The 26206-nt window shown below is 55.7% G+C and overlaps 1 protein-coding gene across 3 annotated transcripts in view; it reads left to right on the forward strand.

Moving 5' to 3' along the window:
- PTMA (prothymosin alpha) overlaps positions 1-9237 on the forward strand; it is an 11678-nt gene extending 2441 nt beyond the window's left edge. The window contains exons 2-5 of one of the 3 annotated variants that reach the window (XM_032777240.2): positions 3084-3155; positions 3934-4030; positions 7132-7205; positions 8451-9237. In XM_032777240.2, coding sequence (XP_032633131.1) covers positions 3084-3155; positions 3934-4030; positions 7132-7205; positions 8451-8498 — 291 coding nt within the window. In that variant the 3' untranslated portion in view covers positions 8499-9237. The remainder of the gene's footprint in view (positions 1-3083; positions 3156-3933; positions 4031-7131; positions 7206-8450) is intronic. The other 2 variants (XM_032777241.2, XM_032777242.2) reach the window with 2 other exon arrangements.
- Positions 9238-26206: the final 16969 nt, after the last annotated feature.

Here is a 26206-nt window from a genome sequence, read left to right on the forward strand (position 1 = left end):
CCCCCCCCCCCAATCCCCATGGGGGTCCGGCGGGGGAGCAGATCAAGGGCGCGGGTCCCGCCCGCTTCAGTGTCTTGTTTATTTCACTGTCCCGACGTGAAGATTTATTCCGCCGGGTGGGGGGAGGGGTCCCAGAGCTGCAGCCTCTGCTCCCGGGCGGCGGCTCCTCCTGCTCTGCTCAGCGCCGCCCCCCTCCCCCAGCTTCGCAACAGAGCTCGCTCATCACCACGTGCTGCCGCCTCTGCGCGCTCCGCCCGCGCGGGTCCCCATGGGAGTTGGAGTTCTCTCCCCGCCTGCGGCCTTGCGCCGGAGGGCCCTGCGGAAACTACAGTTCCCGGCAAGACGCGAAGGGCGGGGCTTGCGCGCCGGGGCTGGGCCAATCAGAAGGCGCGGAGAGTGGCGCGGGGTTTGAAATGAGACAGGGCGCGTGGCGCTAAGGAGCCGGCGCCCCCTGCTGGCGGGAGGGTTGCTGCAGCCCACAGCCTGGCCCTTTGAAGCTGCAGTACGCCCCATTGACTGACTCAGAACACGGGGAGGTTGCAGGTGAGCTTTGGGGATCACAGAAGACTGGCAATAAATAAATAAAACAAATGCAGCTGCCGGTTCCCTTAGAGTGCAGGGAATGTTCAGCTTTCTTTTCAAACTGCTGATGTCACTGAAAATTGAGGCCCCTTAAAATCCATCGCACGGTGGAGTCCACGCAAACCACTGCCTCTGAGTGACGGAATGGTGTGGCTAGAACTGAAGGGGCAGGTGGGTCTCCTGCAGCAGGGCAACAAATCACATGAACAAATATTCCAGAAGTCCCTGGGACTGGACCAGTCCTTGCAGTTTGCTGGCTGTATATTTTAGGCCACTTGTAAATGATCAGACTCGACTGGTTTTTTTAATCTGTCTGTACTGGGGATTAGCTATGACATGGCTAATGAATGCAGTTGGTTTTGATGGTTTCTAGTGTCCGTTACTACTGTGCCAAATGGAATATTCAAGTTCACTTTCTGGGAGCAGGAGAAGGTGGAAGGTAGGGCTTCCCTATGACTAAACATCCCTGCTATTTTATGGACAAACAGTCCTGCCGCACCTATAATTGGAGGCTCCTTCAAAGCATTAAAACCTAAAGTAATTCTGCTACATTGACTCCTCATCTGTAGTCTGGTACAAATTTGTCTATTTGCATTGGATTCGTTCTTAGGAATGGAAAAAGTTGTAGTGTGCATTTCTAGCAGCACCGTCACTATGCAAATAAGCCTGGCCTGGTAACTCAATTATATTTGAACTGAAAGTATCTTAAATGGAACACTGACGGCTGGTGCCTCGGATTTATTAAACTAAAATTAGTAATAACATTACTGCTCCTCCTTAGCCATAAGAACCACTTGTGTTTTACGCATAACTTCTCAAAAAGGATTATGAACATCGTAACTGGTGACTTGGAAATTCTGACTATTTCATTTCTTCTGTGTTAAACTTGGGGTATCTTAGAATTTCCTTGTAGGTCAGTTTAAAATTGTGTGCTGGCTCTAAGTCGTTATGGCATGGCAGCAAATAAGAGTGAGGTTAAATGCTAGCATCTCACTCCTCCAGTAATGATTGATAGGAGTCAGAGATGGTCGGTTCAGAGAAACTGCAATCTGCATGGGATTCAAATGTTAGTAGAAGGAGGAAGTAGATCTGCACTTCTGAACAGAAGATTTACTTGACTAGGATCTCAGCAACAGGTGTAATAAACCCCAGTGCTTGGTATTGCAGAGGATGCCCTTTCAAGGCATCCAGGGCTAGGCTGCCTTGGGATAATGCGGTCAGACTTTATTAATCCTTGCTTGCTTTATCCAGATGCCTGGGTATCTGAAAGGCTTAAGTAGTCCACTGTTCTAATATGCCTTTGACCAAATAATCCAAAGGTTATTTTCATCCAAATAAAAAGAGAGAGATGGGCATATTAACCAGGGCCGGCCATGCTGTGACACTGATGGAGAGGAAGTGACACCAGCTCTGAGGGTGAAAGTGACATGCTTCCATCCAGACTGAGGGGCTTGCGGAGAGGCCACCAAAAACCAAAAAAACACAGGTTTGGTGCTGCAGCAGAGTAGGAAGCTGCCAAAAAGTTTCCAACACCTCATGGTCTTTGTTCAAGGCAGACTGCCTGGCTGCCCTGCAGCCCTGGTGAAAGGCCCCTTAACTTTCCTTGGCAGGGGTAATAACTTCTCTCGTGGCAAGCAGGATCTAGCTGCAGCTGATGCAGTAACATAAGGGGTGGATGATGCAGACGCGGGTGCCAGAGCGTTCTTTTTAGCCATGTGCTGGAACAGAAAGTTGGATCCTTTCAGCCTGTTTGCCTAGTGACTTGGCATGACGTCTCGACAGTGATCAATAACAAAAACATACGGGCGCTTGCTCTCTCCTGCCTGTGCTTGTGGTTCGGATTTGAACTGATCTAGCAGTGTTAAATCTATCGACGCCATGTTCCTTGGAGTAATGTGGAAAAAATAGCCGTCTCCCTGCTGTTTGACTAAGAGTCTTGAGATTTATCGTGGAGTTTCCACTCTGTGACTACAAGTAAGAATGAGCTGGTTGGGAGAGACACCACAAGCTCAGCTAATAACAATTTGGACTCAGTTCTCTACCCTTCGCTGTTGTGAAGGCAGCAAGTGGCTGTGCGAGTCTGCAGACCCTGGGGTGACTGATTCTGTAATTCAGCGTGCGCCAAAGGGCTATCAGTGGGAATGCAGCCGTTTCCCCTGAACACGATAAGGTGGGAAATGAGCCAGTGCTTTGGCTGCAAAGCAGACACAGGAGACCAGCTCTTTACGTTTGGAAGATCCTGGGAGTTCCTGAGTTAAATGTGGCCACCTCCTTTTAGTACCAGGAACCTTTTGCTTTAATAAAGTCTACTTAAGACAGACTTAAAATCTCTCCCTGGTTCCAACCCCCACAACAACTGCCCAGAACAAGTTGCTTATGCAAGGGATGTAAAGGGTAAATTGTCTCCCAGACCTCCCCCCCCGCCTCACTTTATAACTTTCCTACATGAGGATTGTAGGCTGGAATCCTGGTGACTCGTTGGTTATTTCTGTTCCTTTAAGGATCTAAAAGAGAAGAAAGAAGTTGTGGAAGAGACAGAAAATGGCAGAGATGCACCAGCCAACGGCAACGCTGTAAGTATCGCTAGACCATCCTTGGGAGATGGCCCTTTGCTTGCTACTGTTCCCGCGGACTCATTGTTTAGCATTCTCTGGGAGGAGAAAACATTGAATGCAGCAAGCCCTGCTGCGTAACCCCATTGTGAAAGCAACATGCTGGTACAGTTTCAGAGTTGGTGAAAGCCTCCAGCCCGCAGGTGATTTCCAGGTGTACGGGCAGGAAGGGGAGGTGTGGCGGGAGCTCTTGGGCTGACTCTTAAATCCTGCAGAGAATGCTTGTCTTCAGTGCCGCCTTCTTCTAGAAGCCCTGGTTTGGTTTGAAAATGTGGCAAACAGATGGGTGGGGAAAGCCTTGTACACAAGCAAATCTGGGGTTTGCTTGTTTTGTTGTTTTTCTAACAACTGCCAGAGGGAAACTGACAATGCTGCCTTTTAATCTGACACGATGTCACAATAGACGTTAGATTCCTGTCTGAGGCTCAAGATGCAGCCGCCGCATTACCATCAAATTTAAGTCCTTTATCTTTGTTTCTGCGTGAAGCATAGACAGAACGGGGAACAGCCTTGAAGTGAAAACACACGTAGCTTGCATGTCAGCCGGTGGGCACCTGCTAGGAAGGCTGAGGGGGGAGCAAGATGAGGGCATGTCTCCTCAACTGCACTTGCTGGATGGGTTTCTAGATCACTCAATCTCGGGCTGCGGTTCTGTGTGTGGGGAGTGGGGATGGGATGGGGAGGCGAGCGATTTCCCTCCATGCATTTTTTTTTTAAGTGAGTGTCTTGTCTTGACAAGGAGAACGAGGAAAATGGCGAGCAGGAGGCTGACAATGAAGTAGATGAAGAGGAAGAAGAAGGCGGTGAAGAAGAGGACGAGGAGGAAGAGGGTGATGGTAATTTTTCACCCTGCTTTCTCACCTTAAGAGTAGCCAAATCCGGCCCTGAAATGTGACCCTTTAGCAAGAGGCTTGAGTTACTGCACGTGGCCAGCGAGTGCCAGTAGCAGCATCTCCCCCTTGTGGCTGCTCTGGGCAGTTCTCTGCTTGCTGCAACTGACGGACTAGCCAGCCTTGTATTGTCCCTCCCCTGCCTCCTCGCGGCCCCGATCTGCCAGCCCGGCTCTGAAATCAGCCCGAGTTTGTTCTAACAGGTTGAGGACAGATCGCTCCCATTCTAGCCATGCTGTGTAGTGCAGAGGCCCTGAGTGAACGCTTTAGCTCATAGCACGTAGTTGAAAAACCCGCCCTTAATCCCAGGAGCTGTGCCGGTCCCAGCAAAACGGCAAACCAACGTTGGCTGCACGTGGCAGGTGAAGCCACAGTCTCACTGGCCTGACCTGGACGGGGAATGAGCCAGGGCTCTGGGGGTCTCCCTTTGCCAGGCGGGTGAGGAGCAGAGTGCATAGGAGGTCGATGCCGCTCTCATGCAGTCCCCACATGTGCTGCTCAATCATACTCACTTCCCAGACTAATGATTCATGCTAAGCAGTTGGTTCCACTTAAGTAGATGCATGAACCTTTAGCTCTTTCCTGCAACGCGTCTTAACTGCAGCTAGAACAGGAGCAAATGGCTCATTTAAACTTTTTTAAAATGTCTCCCCTTGCAGCTCCCACCTCCCTCCGGTTTCCTAGCGTAACCCGGCCTGCAGGTGGGCGTCAGTGGACCACCAGTCACTTCCCTTTTCAACCTTCCCCGCTCCTTGTCCAGGATCCACGTGACTGAATAAAAATCTCTTTTTAATCCCAATTAAGGCTGGGAGGAGGCTGCGAACCGTTATTAGCAAACCATGCTTCTTGAGCTCAACCTGAAACAAGTCTTTGATTAGCTAGTCCTGGTTAATCCCCTGCAGTCTTGGGCGGCAGCAGTGGGTTGTGCTGGATGTGGGGTTTTGAGGCTGGGAGTTGAAGGGCTTTAAGCAAGCCCGTGTCTGAATAGAGGAAAGTCTGGGCTCTTCCTGGCAGTAGCCCCGGGGGAATAAGGGGGACACGGTGCTGTGAGTATAGGAACTGGTTCCTGGATAGCTCACTGGAGATACACCAGCAGCCTCGGCCTTGCAGAATGGAGGTTTAACCCTTGGAGTTAAATTTCACCTCAGCCTTGTGGGAGCCTGGGCCCATCCGCCTTTTCCGAGAAACCCTTGAAGGGCTGCCTGCTGCTTCTGGGTGGTTTACGTAGCTGGGCTTCACTGTGGGTGTGGGGCATTGTTTAGATCCCGTGGTGGTGAGCATGATGCAGCCCCCTCTGCTGTCACCCCCCCACCCCTCAAAGAAAAGCATGGCTATGATTCGGAGCACTGAGCCACCTGCACCCCTGCTGCATGGCTAACGCTGGCATGGAGGGGGGAAGAGGCAGGGGCTCTCCGGGATTCCAGGAAGGTTAACTCATGTCTTTCCAGCCTAACCCTAGGTAATCTCTGCTTGGAAGAGGTTCCTAAGGGGCTGATCCGAGCAGCCTGGGCATTGCATAGGAGAGAGAAAAGCCAGTAAGGGCTGCCAGTGACTCTCCTGCCTCCTGCTGGTTTGAAATACTTGGAACTAAACTTCAGCCCCGAGTCATCAAATCCACTGTTAAAGATCCCTCCCTGCCAACCCTATCCCATAATTTGCTTGCTCAAAGAAGCTCAGGCAGCTAAATATGCCCCCAATCAGGTTGACTGCGGTCACATGATCCACCCAAGTAACCCGGTGCTTGAGCTCGCTGGCAAAGCTTTCAAGCTAATCGGGCAGCTCCAGAATCGGGGGCAATGCTGGGTCTGAGCGTATGCTGACGGGGGGCGTGCCGGGCGGATGACCCTAATCCCCAGCTGTCTGTACGTGTGGCTCATGGTGACATTTAAAGACAGCTTACTGGCCTGAATGCTGTCAGTTTAGCAAGGCCTCCCATTATGCAAAGTACTTAGGCTGATCTGGTTTCCCCTCCCCAGTCTCGCTCCCCTCCCAGTTGGCCTCGGGCGCAGTAGGCGGCATTGTTCTGATCCACCGGCTATTTGAGCTCAAAGTGGGTCACGTCTGACTCTCTGCCCCCTTGCTGGAAGGCTGCGGCCGGTCAGCAGAATTTGTTGGCCGTTCTGATCATTAGGACGTGTTCTGACTCGGAACTAATGCGCTCTGGCTCTCTTAACTCATTAAAGATGGACTAATCGCCGCGAAGAGAAGCAGAAGTAATCGGAGCAGTTAGAGCAGCCGCTAGGAAAGGCTTTCTTTTTTTAAGCAAACTTGGTGCTCGTCACTCTATTTATCCACATAAGGCATGGGCTCCCTCCCCACCTCCGCCAACAAGCCCCACTCTAGATGCAGAGGGGACTCTCTAGTGTCCAGGTGGCCCACTCCGCTCTTGGCCACTCTGCTGAGACCCCCCCCCCCCCGCCCGCTTCCTCTCCAAGAAATGGGCTGTGCAATGGTGATTTTGCAGCCCAGGCACCTGCGGCAATCGGCATTGGGGCCCAAGCAGCTGTCAAGTGGTAACTGCTCAGCTAGGATGCAGCTGGCTTCGAGCTAGTCGTATAGTGGCCCCGTCTCCTATTCCCAGCCGCCGTCTTCTGTAATAATCTCCACCCTTCTCGTCCCACCCCTGCACGGCGGACATGCTGATTCGCTGTGTGGCTGCACGAGCCGGAGCTCCAGGGTGTCTGATGCCAGCCGAGGGCAGTATGTGCCAGCCCTTGCAGCGGGAGGGGGAAGGGAGGGCAGTTCTGGGCGTCGCAGTGGAGACATGTGCTGGGCCATGAGCCTCTGGCTGTCTGGAGGGGGCCCACGCAGCCCGGCCTGGGCAACACGCACAAAGAGCTGGTGCTGCCCTTGAACGTACGAGGAGCAGAAGGGCAAGCCCTGAGTTTGTCCCGTAAGAGTCGGGTTCCCATGCCAGCTGGTCTCTGCCTAGTCTGGTGCTTTCCTCGCCTGCCTGCCAGCCCCTGTGTCCTTTCCACATTAGACTGGGCCAGCGTGAAGCTGCCACCAAAGGCTCACGTTTCTTGTTCTTCCTGCCCTCCCCCCAGGTGAGGAAGAGGACGGCGATGAAGATGAGGAAGGCGACGCACCCACAGGCAAACGGGCAGCTGAGGATGACGAGGTAGGTGGGGTGCAGCAGGCTGTGAACCCCAGAGAACAGGACACTGGAGGGGCTGGCGCTGGGCCAGCGAGCCCTCGTGGAACCACACTTACCGGTCCGTTGCCGTGTTCTCCCACCAGGCCTGTGCACGGGCCTCACCCCAGTTCCATTGAGACCTGGGGCCGGGTTAGAAGCCAGCATGGCTACAAGGGAACAGCCAGAACTACTGTGCCTGGACTCTAGCTAGACTGGAACCCTCTTAGCTACTCCGATGGCTTGGGGAGGAGGGGGATTGGGAACAGTGGTGCTGGGTGCTCTGGGAAATCCAGGGGTGGATTACGGGGAGGGGGAGGGAGGGCTGGGTAGTCAGCCCCCAGGATTGTCCTCAGTTTGTCGAGTCCTGATGAGCATGGGAGCTGTAGCGCTCTGCTAGAGAGTAGTGTGCCCCCCCCCCATGCGTGTGGAGGGGGCGGGGGGGAGAGCTGCTTGCCTGAACTCTGGGTGGCTTTCCACGCTGCGCCTCTTCCCCTCACACATGGCTCCAGCGTCCGCTCTGACTGTTCAGCACGAACTTGGTTTCCAGCCAAACACCAAAAGGAAGGAAATGCTGGGAGCCTGTGTGGGGGCGGGGGTGAATAGGGCTTCCTGGCGAGGGGAGGTCTCACTTGGTAGCCAGGGATATGTCTACACTGCACATTAAGCCTGGATTCTGATTCAGATTTGAGCCCAAACCCCAGTTCTGTTACACACACATCAGTTCAACTCGCAGCAAGCACCCAGGTCCTAACACCCTGCTGTGGGGCGGAGTGGGTCAGAGCCCACTTCCTGCTGTGACTGGGGGCCAAGCCTGTCATCTTGCAGTGTGGACGCAGCTCGACCCACAGACTCGAGTCAGAAGGCCCACAGGGTGCACTATGGATGCATTAGTGCTGCAGTGGGCAGGCCTGTGTTTCAAAGGATCTGGTCACTGGCGGGGGCTGTGGGATGGGGAGGCACAGGTAGGCAACAAAGATATTGTGGAGAAGAAACCTAAACCCCTGCCACTACAAGCAAATGCCAAATCCCTTCTCGCTGGCCCAGGCTCTGAATATAGCCACGACCGAAGGGATGAGCACTCCACCTGCCTTACGTGCCCAAAGGGGCTCGGGTGGGATCCCCCCCCGACCATTCCCGGCATACCATGAAATCCACCCTTCCTGTGCCACCTGGCAACGCTCATAGCTGCACCCACTGCTGCAGCTCCCTAACGCCTCTGCTCTTCCCCAGGACGAGGACGTCGATCCTAAGAAGCAGAAAACCGACGACGATGACTAGGCAGCACATATATATATTTTTTAAAATAAGGAGAAAAACAAACAAAAGGCCAGCGCGACCTGTTCACTTTCAACGTCCCGTCGCAACCCCCCCGCCGTGGTCACCCTTCCCAAGTAGAGCGAACCTGCCCGCGATGCCGCCGCCACTCGGAATGAATGCCCGAAAAGATTTCCCCCCCATCAATGGGGCGAGAACCCCTCTTTCCCCAGCACCAAAACTTCAAGGCCCTGCTTTCTTTCTTAAAAATACTTTAAAGGAGAATTTGTTTGTATTTTTTATTTACATTTTATATTTTTGTACATATTGTTAGGAGGTCAGCCATTTTTAAGTGATCTCGGATTGACCAAATGGGGGGCTTTGAAGTGTGTGTCTCTCTCTCGTTACCCATCTCTGACTTTACTTGTGGTGTGACCGCGTCCCAACAAACCATTCTCCCGAAGGAGGAAAAACGACCTTGTAAAAAAACAAAAACGCAAAAAAAAAAAAAAATTTACAATCTTATTCCGAGCATTCCAGTAACTTTTTTTTGTGTCTGTCCTTTAGCTGTACTATAATAGTGGGTTTGTGTGCGATGGCAAAGGCCAAAGAGAAAAGGGGTTTTTTGGTTTTTTTTTTTCTGTCTATGAAGTTGCTGTTTATTTTTATTTTTATTTTTTTTTTTGGCCTGTTTGATGTATGTGTGAAACAGTGTTGTCCACCAATAAAGCGGAATTTTATTTTGCCGAGTTGTTCTAACGAAGCTGGTTCCCAATTGCTGCTTTGGTTTTTGGTTTGATTTTTTTTAAGTTGTTTTCATTTGTCTGATCAGAAGCTGGGCTGGGCCGGAGGGGGAATTTGATGGTGGTATTTGCTGGGAGCTCCAGGCCTTCCCTGTATTCAGCAGGCTCCTTAGTTTCCAAGACCAGCTGCTGGGCTCCTCTGAGCTGTGTAAGGCAGGTTCAGGTCCGTAGAACTTCCCAGATTCCTAGAGCAGGTATTGGTAGAGAAACCTTCAATCTTAAATTAAAAATGGTTCGCGATGGAGAATCCACCGTGATCCTTGGTAAATTGTTCCAGGGGTTAGTTATCCTCCCTGTTAAACGTTTATGCCTTATTTCCCATCTGAGTTTGTCTAGCTGCGACCTCCAGCCGTTGGATCGTGTCAGAGATCTTTCCATGCCAGCCTGAAGAGCCCGTTATGAAATATTTATTCCCCAGGTAGGTGCTTACAGGCTGATCAAGTCACCCCTTCAACATCTCTAAGAGAGCCCTTCCCTTCTGAGAGTGTCTCCCAGCTGAGGATCCGAGCAGCTAAATGCTAAAGACTCCCTGGGAGGGAGAAACCCTGGCACAGCTGTGGAGGCTAAATACTATCTTGATGGGAAAGACGCATGATTTTAGAGGTGGGACACTGCGGACTCAGGCCTAGCTCCTCAAAGCTATTTAACTCCCAGGGGAATTCGATACCGAAGTACCTTTTGGCATCTGCTCCTCAGTTGCCCCCCAAGGCTGAGCTAGTCTAGGCACTGCCAGAGACCTGGCCTTTCAGCCGAGCAGCCTGCTTTCCTATGCATCTTCCAGCTGGCTTCTGGGTTAGTAGGACAGGAGTCAGCAGGGGCCTCACGAGAAGCTGTGCTAGAAGAACATCTGGGGAGTGTTTAGAGCAGTGGGGTCTCCCTGCAGAGGCTGCTCAGCAATTCCTGGCCACGGGAGGTGGTAGCTCAGAGAGCAGGGAGGCTCCGCAGGCTGGCCATTATGGACGTGTGAATCCCAGCAAAGCTGTCAGCTTCTCCAGGGTAGTTTCTTCAGCAATTGTAAGAGACCTGGCTGTGGGCGAGAGCATGTTTACAGGTATGGACACCATCCGCCTACCTACTCCTGCCTGTGGTTTGCACTCAGTTTAACCTGCCTGTCACTGCAGAGTGTTGGGGCTCCCTGGCTGGATCTGGCTAGGGTTGTTTCCCCTTTAAGGTCCTGGTGTTTCTGTAAAGCACATTGGCTTTGAGGGGAATAGCACTCAGCCCATCCTGACAAGGTAGGTGGGAGTGGCACAGGGCTGGCTGTGGTAGGGGAGAAGCAGCTGGAGTGTGTTGGGGAGGCAGAGTCAGCACTTTCATAGCCTCCCTTCCCAGGGTGGATTTCTGAATGACTTTGTAGGACAAGGGAGGAGTTTAAAACAAAAACTCAGCAACCCCTAACCTGTAGCCTCTGCTGCTTCACTCTTATCCTCCCTCCTGGGTTTTACAGCTAGGAATCACTCAGCTTCCATCACCAGCTGAGTGTAACCCGGTGGGCCGAGCATTCATGAGAACATGCCTCGTCTTTCTGGAACTTGTAACACTGTTCTCTGTCTGAACTGGGCCAAGACAAAACTGGGAGATTTTCCCCTCTGCTGCGTAGTCTTTGTTCCTGGCCTTGTATTGCGTTCCCGAGAGTTAGTGAAGAAGCCCACTTAGGACGGAGCATGTTGCAGCCATCAGCAATTGAAGCTGGTTGCAAGGGTTACTGCTGATGGATGCATCTAGCTGACTGATGCTCTGCACCGGAGTCTCTGCACTTACACGGATGTTACTGAGCTCAAGGCTGGCCTATTGTCCTGAATCACCTGCCTAATTGCACCAATAGGCCATGGCGGTCCCAGGCACAAGAGACACGGTGGGTAAGGACTGACTTCTGGGGGTGAGAGAGGCAAGCGTTTGAGCGTACCCAGAGCTGGCCTTCAGGTCTGTCTGTCTCACTCATGGGGATTTGCAATAGCTGCTTCCATACCAGCTTTGCAGCCTTCCTCTTAGGCTGGGCTGGCTACATCTAGCCATCCTGACTACCCTGGCTCTTTGAGGGATGATTAGCAGGAATGAAGGGTGATTGAGTGGTGGGTTTTCCGCTCGCCACGTGAACGGCTGCTTTGACCTGATTCTGGCTTGCAATGGATCAGAACCATGCACCAAAATGGAACTGGCAAACAAGGAGTGTAGGGAACACAGCTCCATCCTGTGGAGTAGCTGGCAGCCTGGGCCTGGGGAGGATGCAGTGGAGGTGGAGGCGCTAAACAGATACAGGAATAACAGATGTTTGAAGTGAGCACCAGCGAGAGCAGCCCGTGCACAGCGGAGTGGCCCTACAACGCAATCAGCCAGCCAAGGGCTCCTCCTGGTGCCCTGTTCAAGGTCTGGCTCTTGGTGGGTGACCAGCAGAGCCCAGGGGAGAGATCGACCATGTTAACCCTTTGGAGATTGCAGACGGAGGGGGCAGCTGATGGAGACCTGGCTGGAGCCCTGTCTGTCAGTGCCTTGGCCATCCGGCCTGACAGCGACGGGGCCTTCCCTTGGAGGGCCATGGCTGTGTGCACGTGAAGAAGAAGAGATGGGGGCAGGGCTCCTGAACCTGCCCCTGAGCCTCGGCTGGCAGCAGCAGGCCCCAGACCAGGTTAAAGTCAGGCTTGAGTTCTCCAAAGGACCTTGCCCGTCTTGGGGCCTTTAACCGCCGCAGTGAACAAGACAGCAAAGTCAGACCATGGAGCAGCTTTCAGGCAATGACCCTGGTTTCTAATGCTCCAGCCCCTCAAGCTCAGGGGCTGCCGGGGCTTCCATCACTGGCAGCTGAGCTCTACCCAAGCAGCGATGGGTTTAGCCTCGCCACACCCTGGAGAAGGGGCCTTGTTCCTATTTTACCAGTGGGGAACTAAGGCCCAGATCCTCAAAGGGGCCTGACTTCTACTGACCTCCGTGCCTAGCCAAGGTCGCCTGGGGCACCTGTGGCCATGCCAGGAACGGAGTTTACAGCGATGCCAGTCGTGGCCCTGCAGGAGGTTTGACCAAATGGCTCTGTGCACGGAGCAGGCACAAGCTGTGTTTATGGATGTGCAAGGTAAAATATGCCAATAAGCTGCTGGTGCTGTAGAGCGTGAGCGGAGCAAAGCACGGCCGTGCCACCAACCCCCTGGTCCTGCTGCTTCCGTGCACTCTGGGCTGCTCGCTGTACATTAACAAGGGATTAAATGAGGGCCGGGAGCCTGAGCGGGGCTGAGCTGGCACCAAGCCGCCGCTGGCGCCGCCTGCCCAGGTTACTGTCCAAGGTCGCCCTTGCAAAAGGGAGGCTTTGTCTGCAGGGTGAATTTGCCTAGGTCCCATCGATCCATGGCCAGCCCCCCATGCAGCTGCCCTCCTGTGACCCCGCACTGTGGAGCAAGCAAGCGGTATTTACCCTGGGGGAGCACTGCAGGTATAAAGCCTGGCTTGGCTGGTCTGCAAAGGGGTTTGCCCCAGAGTAGCTGCCCCAAGGGCTCCAATCAGGGCAAATCCCCACTGCAGACAAGGCACAAGACACGGTGGTTATGGGGTGTTGACAACTAGGGAGGGAGGGGAACCAGTTGGGGTAGGGGGAGGAATGAGAGAGAGCAGCTGCGACGAAACTGCTGAGTTTATGAACAATCCAGCCTGCAGGCCAGCTGCCCCTGGTCCACTGCTTTCGGCCAGCCCGCCCACTGTCCCCACTCATCGGCCTGCCAGCCAGCCGCCCATCGCCTTTGCCCTGCCCCCCCCCCCAAACCTCCACTGCCCTCCACTCCCAGCCTCACAGTCACACTCTTTCACCCACAGCTGCCTTGTATGCGAGGGGCTAACGGCCCCCAGGGGGTGCGTACTGCAGGGCAGACTGGGTGTTGCTAATTGCCAGGAGGGGGGAGCTCTCCTCCCCTGACCGTTCCCCTCAGTCCTGCCCCTCCAGCCCGGACCAGCAGGAGGTAATCTGGGAGGGCTTCTTGACCCCCCCCAAATCAAGCCCACTGGCAGTACCTCCAAGGCAGCTGGGTCAAGCTGTAACCATAACAGCCTGTGCCTCTTTCCCAGCCAAGCACACTGGCCGTGCAGCTTGGAAGGGCTCCTCCCCTGACATGTGTCCCTCCTAGGGGGTCTGGGAACACATGCAGACCAGCCCTTTGCATGCTCTAGGCAGGGAGAAGCCCTGAGATGAAAGGGACCAGAGTAAGCCTTGCTTAAATTGGTGGCAGGGGACTCTCCTCCCCCTCTGCCCTTCCTGCCACGGATCTCCAGGTGCTTCACTGAGCCCATGGGAAGGAAGCAAGTGTTTTAATTGCCGTCCTACCAATGGGGAAACTGAGGCACACAGCGGTGAGGAGGCTTGCCCAAGATCACAAAAGAAAACAGTGGCAGAGTCGGGAATAGAACCCAGGAGTCCTGACGTCCTTTCCCGCACCTTGGGTCAATCACAAGGACCAGCCCAGCTGGCCACCGACTCATTGTTCCACCCTTGCTGCCATCCTGGGCTTTTGCAATGGGACTGGGTGCAGTGATAAAGACAGCCACAAGGGGGCGTAGGGGCTTGACCAGTAACCTCTGCGGGGTGGGGGGGCACAATGCCCCTGCCAGGTTAGCAGAACATGGTGTAGTCACAGCCTCTGTAGGCAGAGCTCAGTGGACGCACAGCAGGCTCCTAGCATCCCTCCCCTCCCCGCTCTGGGCCACCCTCCCATCCCCCTTCTTTCAGGGACTCCTTGCAACCCGCTCTGCCCACCCCAACCCTTATAGCAGGGGCTCTGTGTCCCCCCCAGGCCCCCTCCCCCCAGGGCGGAGTGTCCCATTGGCCTCTCCACCATACGCCAGGAACGCTGTATGCCCCCAGTTTGTCCCTTCACCCCCTGCCCATGGCCCTGTATACCCCCTCATGCCCCTTCCCCATCTTCACTCCCTCTTCTGGGTCCCAGCCCTCCTCCCAGGACCCTGTTTTCCCCTCCCTGCCTACCCTGACTCCGCAGGGCCCTGCTTCCCCACCCACCCGGTCCCCCCAACCCAGTCCCTGTTCCCGTATCACCGCGACCCCCCAATCTCCCCAATCCCCATCACCCCACTGGATCCCTGCAGGCTGTCAAATTGTGGTCGGATCTCTTTTTGTTCAGCCAAAAAAACCTTCCAAGGGGGGTTTCTACCCCAAATACACAGGAGAGCCAGGGGAATGGGCAGTGTTCCCGGAGAATACAGGGTGAGACCTGCAGGCCCAGCCTGGCTTTCCCCACTGGAGTGTCAGTGAGCAATATTTATAAAGCACCTTCCAGCCAACACATCCAACCAACTGATTGCAAACTATAGACATAGAATGAGATGACTTAACCCACCCCTGAAATGCAGCCACCTCTGGGGTGGAATACGACAGCTGTTTAACAACCACACGGCGATGCGCCACAGCAGAAGTTAGTGTGCTGCATCCGATGAGAGCTGCAGGGGAGAAATCGGCAGCAGAACAGACCCACCTTCTTTTCCGTTTCCAATCTATCTGGCCCCCTTGCCAATTTCATTCCTACCTGTTCTGTTTTTCCACTTGCTCGAGGGCCATGTTCCCAATGGATCTCCTGTAGTTTGTTGTCTGTCTCAGCGCAGCAGACACTTTAGACAACCCCAGTGCTGGACTGGGAGGGGTGTCTAGTTTTACTGACAGGGTTAGCATCCCTCCGCCATAGCCTCTTTCTCCACCAGGAGGCTAGTGTCCTGTTCCCTTTCAGGCTCCAGCTCTGTCTTTGTGAGCAGTCAATCTGGACAGGGCCCTCCCTCGCCTGCCCCACATTAAACAGACACAGGGTGCTCAGACTGTCCGTCCAGGGGCTGCGTAGCCTCCTTGCCGCAAACCAAAAGGCTGCATCAAGTGGAAAACCTCCCCACCCATGGCACATATCAGAGGTTACCCCCGGTCAGTACCAGTCCTTGTAAACCCTGGCATCGGGAGCAGAGCTGGAAACAGCTCGGGTGGGCCGGTAGCAGGGGCATAAAGTCGTCTTTTTCCCCATTGCCCGGGCTGTGCTTCCTGAACCAGCAGCTGTGTACTGGGGTTGCCTGTTACTTGGCCGGGGTCCCGTTGTGAAGGGACCTGCAATGAGAGACACTCACAAGTACAAATTTGGCTCAGCAGCAGCGCTTCGCCCAACAAGCCCAGCGACCAGGGATGTGGTCTAGCAAGCTGCCCACGGCCAGGGGGGCTGCTGATCCGCCGAGGAAAGGCAGCAGGTTTCCCCATTGGAGGGGAGAGGGAGACAGCTCCTGAGACTCACTGATGCCCAACATGCATCAGCCGGCGGCCTGGGTATGTGAGGCAGAGGCCCCAGATGTTGGAGAACAACAAAGAGCATGGAGACCACCCAGCCTGAGAATCCAGCCTTCCTAGTCACGTTAGTCCGTAGAATAAAGCGCAACAAGTGCTTGCAATTAACCCCCCTGGAATGGAGCCCCCGCGGGTGCCACTTGCCGTGGGGTGGGCGGAGCTGGGCTGGTTTATATCAGCAAAGGGCCTGGCCCTAAGAAAGTAGCAACAGCCTGAGCTCGGATTGGAGTGAAGAGGGGAAGGGGGGTGATAGCCTAGCTCCAAAACATGGGAGCCCGGGCTGCCATGGCTCCGCCTGGAGATGGTGTAAAGACAGCTCCTTTGCTGGAAAGGGACCCAGCTGCTTTTGCCAATACTGCCCTCTTCAGAGAGGCCGATCCTGGGTAGACGTTCGGTGGGGCTGTGAGCTGCGCTCCAGGAGCTCGAGCTGGGTTCTAATCCCGCCACTGACCCCGATTCCCTCTGCAGACTTGGGCGAGTCACTTATCCCCTGTGCTGCTGTTTCCTGCTCTAGGAAAGGGGGGACAGTGGCAGTTAATTACCCCCCTCCGGGGAGGATTTGGGAGGTGCTTTGAAGACAGGGTGAGGAGGATGCACTAAAGAGGAGCGGGGGAAGTGAAGGTGAAAGACAAGAGGCCACCGAGCAGCGTGATTGCATAGGAGGAAATACACAAGACAGCCCTGAGTGCCCCAGCACCTGCAGCGAGATTCATGGAAGCTGAAGTAGAAGAGCTGCTCAGAGGCCATGGTGATGGGCAGAGTGTGAATACCTAGACCAGAACAATCCAGAGCACTGAAAGCTGCCGAGCTTTGGAGTGTTACAGGGCGGTCGAAGGGGGGAAGGGACGGAGAATCTGGCAGGCTGGGTTCTGTTCCTGACACCGACATGGGCTTCTTGGCTGTCTCAAATTCTCTGTGCCCTCTTTGCCCCGTCCGTGTAACCAGTGACTTACCTGGGAGGGACGTGGCACTGCTCAGCCACTACAGAGCGCTTACTATCGTACACGGCTGTGTCGCTGTTGCAAATCATCTACACAGCAGGCAGGCCGTGGCACCGAGCTCAGGCAGCATTGTCTCCCTGCTCCACCCTGCCGGTTCCTGCTGTAGCAGCCACAGCCCCAGGTGGCACTGGCGAGCCAGGACTCACTGGGTGGGGCTGTAGCAGGCTCCTTCAGTCGTGCGTGGATTGGCACTGCAGGTCCGTCGCAGTCCCCAGGGAGTCACGGTTCCTCTTAAGCTGCGCTGGCAGGGGGCTGGGGCAGGGGAACCTGTCCCTCCTCTGAGGTGCTCCAGGGAGGAGAAGGCCGAGCCCCTGGGCATGCCCAGGGTGATGTCTAGGGCCATGGAGGCTCCACTCCGCTTCAGGGCCCATCGTCACCATTGTCACAAGCCTCTGTGCACACTCGTCCTGGTGGTTTGGATCGAACTCCCTCCTCCCCCAGCAAGGAAAAGCCATAGCAGCTCCAGTGACAATGACACAGAACAGAGAGGAGCCTGGGCCCCAGCAGCTTCCCCTCTCTGGGATTAGCAGCCAGTGCCAGATGGAAATCGCTTTGACTGAGCTTAGACACCCAGGGGACTGGAGCAGCAGGAGCACAGCGGCTAAATCAGGGCATGCCAGGAGCTGGCTATGCCTTTACCAGGGGAGAAACAGGCTCGCAGCCTCCTTCCCAAGCTCCCAGCCCCTCCATCCTCGAGCCTGCTTCAGGCTTCAGGTCCTGTGAGTTTCCCAGCCCATGGGACCCAGTAGCAGCGAGATCAGAAGCAGGGCCCCGGGCTTGTCTCGGTGGCGATCATCGACTGCAAAGCAGCACGTGCTTTATCCGTGCTGAGCGGGTGCCCTTCACACCTTGCTCGCGAGCTTGTGGTGCCCGTCTGCTCAGTGCTGGCTGGGTTAGCGCCATAACTGGGGGATCAGGGAAGTGCCTTCTGTGTTTATAGCGCCCCAGAGGGACAGGCTGTGGGGCCAGTGCGTGGCTTTGCCAGCTGTGAGCCAGCGGGCAGTGCCACGCTGGGGGGCAATGCTCAGAGGCCTCGCCCTCTCGGACCGCAGACTCCCACACCCCCAGGGCAATGAGCGCTGTGAGCAGATAGGCTGCAAACTCACCCACAGTCATGGACTGGGACCCTACTGTGCTAGGTGCTGTACAAACACAGTCCCTGCCCCAAGGAGTTTCCCATCTAAGTACAAGACAAGAGCCAACAGCTGGGTACAGGCAGACCAACGGGGGAGCACTAGGAAGCAGCGAGACACTATTGGTGAACAGCAGTGGTCACAGCACAGAAACAGCTTAGCCAGTGTCCAGTTTTGGATAGATTTCCCGGCAAAGGGTAGCTCTGAAGAGGGATTTGAAGGTGGCTAACGAGGTGACTTTGCAGATGTTTACAGGGGCAGCCCTGCAGAAAGTACAAAGGGGGTTGGTTGAACCTTTAACAGGCAATAGTGGCTGAGATCATAGGCCGACCGGAGCCAGGAGCCCACATTTTGACAGCGAAGGAGAGATGACAGGGCGAGTGGGTAAGGCCCGGATAGCAAAGACAAGCAGCTTCGGTTGGATGCAACAGACAAGAGGGGATGAAATGAGAGGGGTGACATGGTCAAAGTGACGGGCGAGCAGAATGAACTTTATTATCGAAGTGATGAGTGAGCCTGGGGACCTGTCCTGGGACACAAGGAAGGGCCCTGAGGGCCTTTCAGAAGACGGGTGCTTATAGGGTGACCAGACAGCAAGTGTGAAAAATCGGGACAGGGGGTGGGAGGTAATAGGAGCCTATATAAAAAAAAGCCCCCGAACTCAGGGCTGTTCCTACAAAATGGGAACATCTGGTCGCCCTAGGTGCTTAGCACTTTCTGAAAAGGAGGTCCCTTTAAGGCATCTCATGCCGGGAAGCCAAACATTGAGGCCTCACTCACTGGTCACGACTGAAGATGTAGGTCTTAGTGAACGTCTGATGCTTGTAGCGAGGGGCTGGCTCTCCTGCTGGCTGGTCCCCAGAGGCGAGAAGAGCCTACACAGCATGTACAGGCTGTTCTGCTGACCTCCACGGATCAGTGTGCGCCCCTAGGACAACGCTTTACCAAGAGACCTGGCTGCAACCTGAATCCCAGCCCCTGAGCCGGGCGAGCTGGATTTCTGAAGAAAGAGGGATCTCTCGTGGCAAGTAGGAGAATTGCAAGGGGATTGCAAAGCTGCAGCCTTTCTAACGCCGCCTCTGCCAGCCCATGGGGCATAGGCAGGGAAGCGGCTGGCAAGGCGCTGCCCTTCTCCCGTGGGCCTTCAGATGGAAGGTCTGCAGGAGGAAGGTGTGTGGAGACCATATCCCCTTGCCTTGCAGGGACACAGGTGTGAGCCTGTCACGTACAAGCCCCCAGCAGCTTGTAGCTTCCCTCCCAAAGATTCGTGCGCTACCAGACAAGCTGCCCTAAAAGGATGTGGGGGCACCAGCTGCCCGGGACGAAGTTTTTCACTGGACACGGTTTCAAACAGCAGCCGCTCCAGTGGGCCAGGCGCTCCGCCAGCAGGCTGCATGGCGAGGGACCGCGGTGGTGGTTTTCGCTCAGGGTACTGTGTGTCTAACTAGTTTCTCTTGGGCGGCCAAGCCAGGGGTGGAGTAACTCGCAATGAGCCTCCCTCTGCTGCTGGGCCTCCTTCTGGTCCCCTGGGCAGCATTGCTACAGCGGGGGGCGGGGGGCTTTACCTGACTGGTGGGATGGGGAAGGATTCTGACCCCTCTGGGCACAGGCTGCATTCGACACAAGCAGGAGACATGGGACCAGAGGCTGAAATTGGCTTCTGCAGGCAAGCTCAGCTGGAGCCCTCTGGCCATTGATCTCTGTGATGTGCTAGTCTGTGTAGATAGGCCCACAGCCTCCTACTGCAGGGGGACAGACCTGCCCTCAGCTCATTTTCATTGTTCTTCTGAGATTCCAGTGTGAGGATCCTTCCTCCGTAGGTCTGCCAGTGCCCCTCACTCCCGACCCTGAGCTCCCAACACCTGGCTCTGCTAGTGCCCCTCAGTCCTGACCCGCAGCCCCCTGGTACCAGCCCTGGGATCCCCACACCAGCTCTGCCAGTGCCCCTCAGTCCCAATCCGCAGCCCCATGGTACCAGCCCTGGGTTCCTCATACCCAGCTCTACCAATACTCCTCAGTCCCAGCCCCTTGATACCAGCCCTGGGCTCCCCACACCCAGCTCTGCCCGTGCCCCTCAGTCCCAGCCCACAGCCCCATGGTACCAGCCCTGGGCTTCTGTAGCAGGGTAGTTACCCACTCCTGCCATGAAGGGCTTAAAACAGCCCAGAAGAGGGCTGTGGCTGGGGCACAAAGCCTGGGCTGATTGGGGAAAGCAGCCTCAGCTGTGGCCAGGTCCCAGTCGGGCCCAGCTGGCCCTGTATAAAAAGGCTGGGAGCCAGGTGCTCAGCAGTCTGTTTCTGAACACAGAGAGAGAAGGGCTTGGCTTGGCTGCAGGGAGGGTAACCACATATCTGGAGTGGAGTAGGGCTGGGGAAAGGCCAAGGGAGCTGGGGAGCTCTAGCCTGGAAAGCCCCAGGCTGCAGGCCTGGTGAGGCCTATTAGATACTGGGTTGCAGGGGCAGCCCACAGCAGGGCTGGCTCTGGCTTTTTTGGTGCCTCAAGTGCACCAAAAAAAAAAAAAAAAAAGGGGGCGGGTGGCTGGAGCGGCAAAGCAGGGAAAGAAAACAAAACAAAACAAAAAACCTGTGGTGCCGCTGGAGCAGCAAAGCGGAGGCGGGGGGAACCTGCAGTGCAGTCAGAGTGGCAAAGCAGGGAAAGAAAACAAAACAAACCCTGGGGCATGGCTGGAGCGGCAAAGCAGGGGGGAAAAAACGCAGCGGCAAAGTGGGGGGGTGGAACAACAACAAAAACCCTGCTGGGCAGCTGGAGCCAGGGTGCAGGGGGACTCCCTGCGCTGCAGACATGCAGCGGAGTGTGTGCCCGGTCTAGCAGGGGGAGACAGGAGGGGGGCGGCCAGGGTTTCAGCGGGGCACTTGCCCCGAGGGCCTGACTGGCGCATTGTGCCGCCTGCTGGGAGGACTCTGCACCGCTCCGGTCAGCGGGGAGGGAAGGACGTGGGCTGCCGGGCTTGCTGCAGACCTGGCACCGGCTGGGGCAGAGGGAGCGCGCAGCCCGCTCCCAGCAGGGCGTTTCCCTCCTCCGCACTGCCATCCCCTACAGAGCGGCCAGATCAGCGAACCATAAAAAAAAAGCAGCAGCCGCAGTGCCCTAGGATTGGGCGTAATGCTGCCCGTAGAATCTGCCGCCCGAAGCATGAGCTTGCTCGGCTGGTGCCTGGAGCTGGCCCTGGCCCACGGGTAGCCAGAGGCAGCAGGTCCGAACCCCTTTGCCTGTGATGAGTGGCTGATACCGCAGTCTGCCCCAGTGAATGGGGGCTAGGTGGAGACTGGGCAGTAGCCAAGACAGGTGAAGTGGGGAGAGTGGGTGGGGATTCCCCTGAGAGGGGGAGACCCAGAACTGTGGGGGTACTGCCAGGGGGCTGCACCCAGTTAAAGGGGCGCTGGAGTCCTGGGAGGGACATGGCGGCCCAGCAGTAGCAGGACAGTGGCCTGCAGAGGGTGCTCCAATGGTTGGAGAGCTAATTCCCAGATGACCAGCAGGAGGTGCTGCTGAGTGAGCCTGTGCCCTCTTACAGCTCCCCACACCCAGCTCTGCCAGCACCCCTCAATCCCAGCCCACAGCCCTCTGGTACCAGCCTTGGGTTCCTCATACCCAGCTCTGCCAATACTCCTCAGTCCCAGCCCCCCGGTACCAGCCCTGGGCTCCCCCCCGACAGCTCTGCCAGCACCCCTCAGTCCTGACCTGCAACCCCTAGTACCAACCCTGGGCTCCCCCTCACAGCTCTGCCAGCACCCCTCACTCCCAACCCACAGCCCCCTGGTACCAGCCCTGGGATCCCCACACCCAGCTCTGCCAGCGCCTCTCAATCCTGACCCACAGTTCCATCACAGCCCTCTTCCAGTGACATGTCATCATTGTATGGCCCCCCAGAGCTGGCTCTGCCCATGAGATGATTCCATCTGGCCCCCGAATGCACAAACAAAATGGTGTTATCTGCACAGCGTGACCTCACACACACCGTCCAGGCCAGTTCACACTGCCTGGAGGACACCTGTTTGTAGAGGACATTGGTGTCATCTGCAAAGGGCGACCTCGGACAGTCGGTGCGCATGAGGGCACGCTGGGCAGGGGATGCCGTTATGCACACCCCTACCATCTTCGAAGCACAGCCTGTTGTGCTGTGCTAGATTGTACAAAGATTTAATGCGTGTCCCTTGGCTGCGCTGGGAGAGGCCTTCCCCAGTGTATGCCCTGCTGGTTGGAGGCAGGGGTGGCTCTAGGTATTTTGCCGCCCCAAGCAAGGCAGGGTGGCTGCCTTCAGCAGCTTGCCTGCGAAAGGTTCCCGGTCCCGTGGATTTGGCAGCCCACCCGTGGGAGGTCCACCGAAGCCACAGGACCAGCAGACCCTCCACAGGCATGCCACCAAAGGCAGCCTGCCTGCTGCCCTCGCAGTGACCAGCAGAGCACCCCCCATGGCTTGCCGTCCCTGGCATGTGCTTGGTGTGCTGGTGCCTGGAGCTGCTCCTGATTGGAGGCCAACTACCTTCCTTTCCTAGAAAAAGAAACATATGAAGAGCTGCAACTGGGTGGGATGTCAGCCCTGCCTCCTCGTCCAGCGGGGCCTTGGGGTTTAAGCACAGTTCGGGCATGGAGGTCAGGAACTGGGTTAGCTTCTCTTCCTGCCTCTGCCATGGAGTCACTGTATGGCTGCAGGCGACAGGGTGACCAGAAGACAGCAAGTGTGAAAAATCAGGATGGGGGTGGGGGGTAATAGGAGCCTATATAAGAAAAAGACCCAAAAATCAGGCCTGTCCCTATAAAATTGGGACATCTGATCACCCTAGTAGGTGACCATGTCCCCTCCAAGTGCCTCAGTTGTGCCTAGGAAGTTAGGACGATGGTACTTCAGGGGCTTGATCTGCTGTTTATTAGGTGCATTGAGAAGGCTTTGCAGGGATGGAGCTGGGGAAATGTGTTGATAACAGGCAACCGGGCTTTCTGCCCAGTACCACGGCCCTGTGTCAGGTCAGCCGAACAGCCCCGAATCCATAGAGTGAAATGAAATGGTTTCTGGCACACACAGGCTCTGGCCTATATCATGCAGGGGGGCTCCCACCAAGAGGGACAGCCCAAGCTGAATCAAAGCCAGTATCCATCCACTCTGAGCCCATGAGATCGAGGCCATCTGAAGAGCCAGAGGCCCAGTCCACTGCTCTGGGACAGCCCCCAGCAGTGGATAAGGGGAGCAGGGGGAGTGCTGCTGGGGAGCCCAGCCGGCTGCACACACGAGGACACCGGGCACAGCAGCAGGTGAATCCCCAAGACCAAGATGGAAAGCGAGGGGGAGAGGCCAGGGCATCATCACTGTGGGGGATGATGGGTTGCCTTTTTAGTGTATGTGATGTAGCCAGAGGCAGGTGGCTACATCGCTGTCAGGCTTTCCCCTGCTGATCCATAGCGCTGAGCAACCCAAACCCTCCATCCCCCCAGCTTGGTCACTGCTCCCAGGGCGGGATGCGAAGAGCTGTGTGTGGCTGGCCCTGCTGCTGGCGCCCCCGGCTCAGTGCACCCTGCGCCTTTTGTCCAGAAGACTCAGGAGCTGCATTTCAGCCAGGAGCTGCCATGCGGTTTATTGGCCTTTCACCCTGGCCACTGCTCCCACTGCCTGTCTCATGCTAAGGGGCAAGGATACGTCCGGCTGCATTAAACAGCTGGCGCCGAAGATTTACAAGCCGAGGGGCATTCAGCTGGGAATCCCAGTCAGGCTGGCAACTTTAGTCTTCGCTAGATTTCTGAGTGAGGAAGAGGAGCCCGGAGTTCTCGCCTCCATCTCCTGGTTTGACTTTTTTGGACAAAGATTCCTGGAGCCGATTAGGGCCCTTCCAGCCCTGCTGGTACCAAGCTCTCTGAACGGTACAAGGCGTCCGCCTGCCTCTAATGACTCCGAATGGATCTCGCTGTCTAGTCTGGGGAGGTGGCTCTGCTTGTTGGCTTATCAGCTGCGTTTCCTGGCTGGTTGACCCACTGGGTGAAGGATCATGTCCTCTCCGGGAAGGCACTAGCCCTTTTCTGTCTCCTGGGTGGTTTGGGTAGGGAGCTCTCCCTCACAGCTGTTGGGAGCTGGGCAGGCAGCTGATTCTTTGCTCTGCGCTCACAGGATCCCATGCAGCTTGTCTCTCCTCAGGCCTCCCACGCGGGGACTTGCAGGGGGGTGAGACTGAAGGCTGGTATCTGAGCCCCCCCAAGTCCTGCTCTGGGTAGGGCTCCCACGGGGCTGGCAGCATTGTTGTGGTACAGCGCCATCTGGTGCCCCCGCAGGAGAAGTGCCAAAGCTAAGGATGAAAATTTCCAGCCCTAAAGATACTGTAAGAAATCGCAGGCCACCCATGATTGCACAGCTGTTCTGGTGCACACTAGGGCAGTAGCGGGGAAAGACTCCCAGCCTGCTGCTCCATCAACACAGGCGGTGGGAGACTGTGTTGCCCAGTAGATAAAGCACAACCGGAGACTCAGGAGACCTGGGCTTTGCTGCAGGGAAAGTCACTGCACTTCCCTGTGCCTGGGTTTCCCCAACTGTAAAATGAGGATACCAGTAGTGCCCACCTTTGTAACATGCTTTGAGATCTACTGAGGAAAAGCTGGATAAGAGTTGGGGGTATTATTTTGATTATTTTTATTATTTGCAGTATAGGGGTTAGGATGTATAGTTGGGAGTTCTGGGCTCCTTCCAGCAGGGGGTAGTGGTGCGCACACACCCAAGTGACGATATTCTGGCCATTGCATCTAACTGCAAATTTACAAAGAGTAAAGCACTAAAAACCAGGGCTGTCTTAGAATAAAGATGAATGCAAAATAAAACAGGGAGAGAGCGGGGTACAGAAAGCAGCTCCAGTTAATGTGGGCAAGAAGCTGGAGGTCTCAGCTCCCTTTTCAGACCCATAGCCTGGGGCTGTTAGTGTACAGACAGCTCTTTGTGGGTGATCCTGGGCCAGCAGGGACTATTACACCCATTTCTGTTGCTCCTGGATCTGCCGCGTTCCCCTGCTGAGGAGAGGTCAATTTGTCCCGATTTTTTCAAAGAACATCGCACTTTAGCAGGCGTTGGGAAGTTCTCGCTCTTTTGTGCATTCCACTGGCTGCTCCAGGCTCATGCCCCTACCCTTCATTACCCACCCGGGCCGCCTGCTAGGACAGATGAGCCGCTATCTCTGGCAGGCGCACTGTCACGGCTCGCAGCTCTGGGGACAGGGAAACAGGTACTTGTGTTAGAACAACTCCTGGCTGGAGATTGCCACCTGGGAATTCTGCTCTTGGCATCAGTTCACACTTCCCCCTGCTTTCCATGAGCTCACAGAGCCTGAATGAGGGAAATATCCTGGACAGGATGAAAGGGAGATGCTGGGAGTGTAATCCCAGCCACCTCCTGCGCTCCCCAGCCACACCAGCGTTCCCTGAAGAGGGAGACGGACTGTAAAAGGCTGGGCTCTGGCACAGTTTTTTGGGTCATCACCTTTTTTCTGTCACGGGCCATTGACTCACAGAAAAAGTCAATCGCAGGCCATTCACCCACCCGAGGGGCACAGAGGCTCAGGGCTTCCCCCCGCAGTGGGGAGAGCCGAAGCTCCCGGCTCCACAGGGGGGCGCCACGGGCTGGATGAAATTAAGCAATGGGCCTGATCCAGTCTGCAGGCCGTAGGTTCCCCACCCCTGGTGTAAAGGGGCACCATCTTGTGGCCAGGCATGGCATAGCAGCTTTCGCCCATATGGCGCCTTCTACCAACGGTTGCGCCATGGTCTCTTTTCCCACAACGCGGCCCTCAGGCCAAGTCACAGTTTGGTCCACCCCTTCTAGGGGAACAGAGCGTCCCACACAGCTGTGGTCCAATGACCTACAGCAGGTCTTTGCGTGGTCTTTGGGCTGCATGGTCCTCACACCCCTACCTCAGTGGGATTCATTCCACCTTCCTCGGTGGCTGGTGGAGGAACCCAGCCTTCCCTCTGCTCTGGATTCCAGCCCAGAGACCCTGTGTCTGGCCCCTCAGATGGCAAGCTGCCTCCCTGGACCACTTCCTCCCCCTACTATCACCCAGAGAGCGACTGCAGCCTCTTTCTGCTACAAACTCCCTGGTTTTCTAATTACCATCCAGCCCCTCCCCAGCCGGGCTTCATTATCAGTGAAGCCTGGCTTCTTTCTCTTCATCAGATGCTGCCGGGTATCTCAGGCCCACATGAACCCCTCCAGGGCCTGTGTGGGGTACACATCCCGTCACCCTCTGCCCTGCACTCACTTAGGCAAGTCATTTAACCTCTCAGTGACTCAGCCCCGCAATCTGGAAAGCAGGGATGATCCTTCCTTTGACTTGTCTATTTGGATGGTAAGCTCTGTGAAGCAGGGGCTTTCTCTTGCTTTGTGTCTGGGCAGCACTCAGCAAATGGGGCTCCTGGTCCCAAATTTGGCTTGAAGCTGCAGATACTACATAAAACTACTGATAAGGAGTGATAGAGACGTTACTCAGAAATTTGCGCT

Source organism: Chelonoidis abingdonii, chromosome 8, assembly GCF_003597395.2.
Source record: "Chelonoidis abingdonii isolate Lonesome George chromosome 8, CheloAbing_2.0, whole genome shotgun sequence".
In the NCBI taxonomy this organism is placed as follows: domain Eukaryota; kingdom Metazoa; phylum Chordata; order Testudines; family Testudinidae; genus Chelonoidis; species Chelonoidis abingdonii.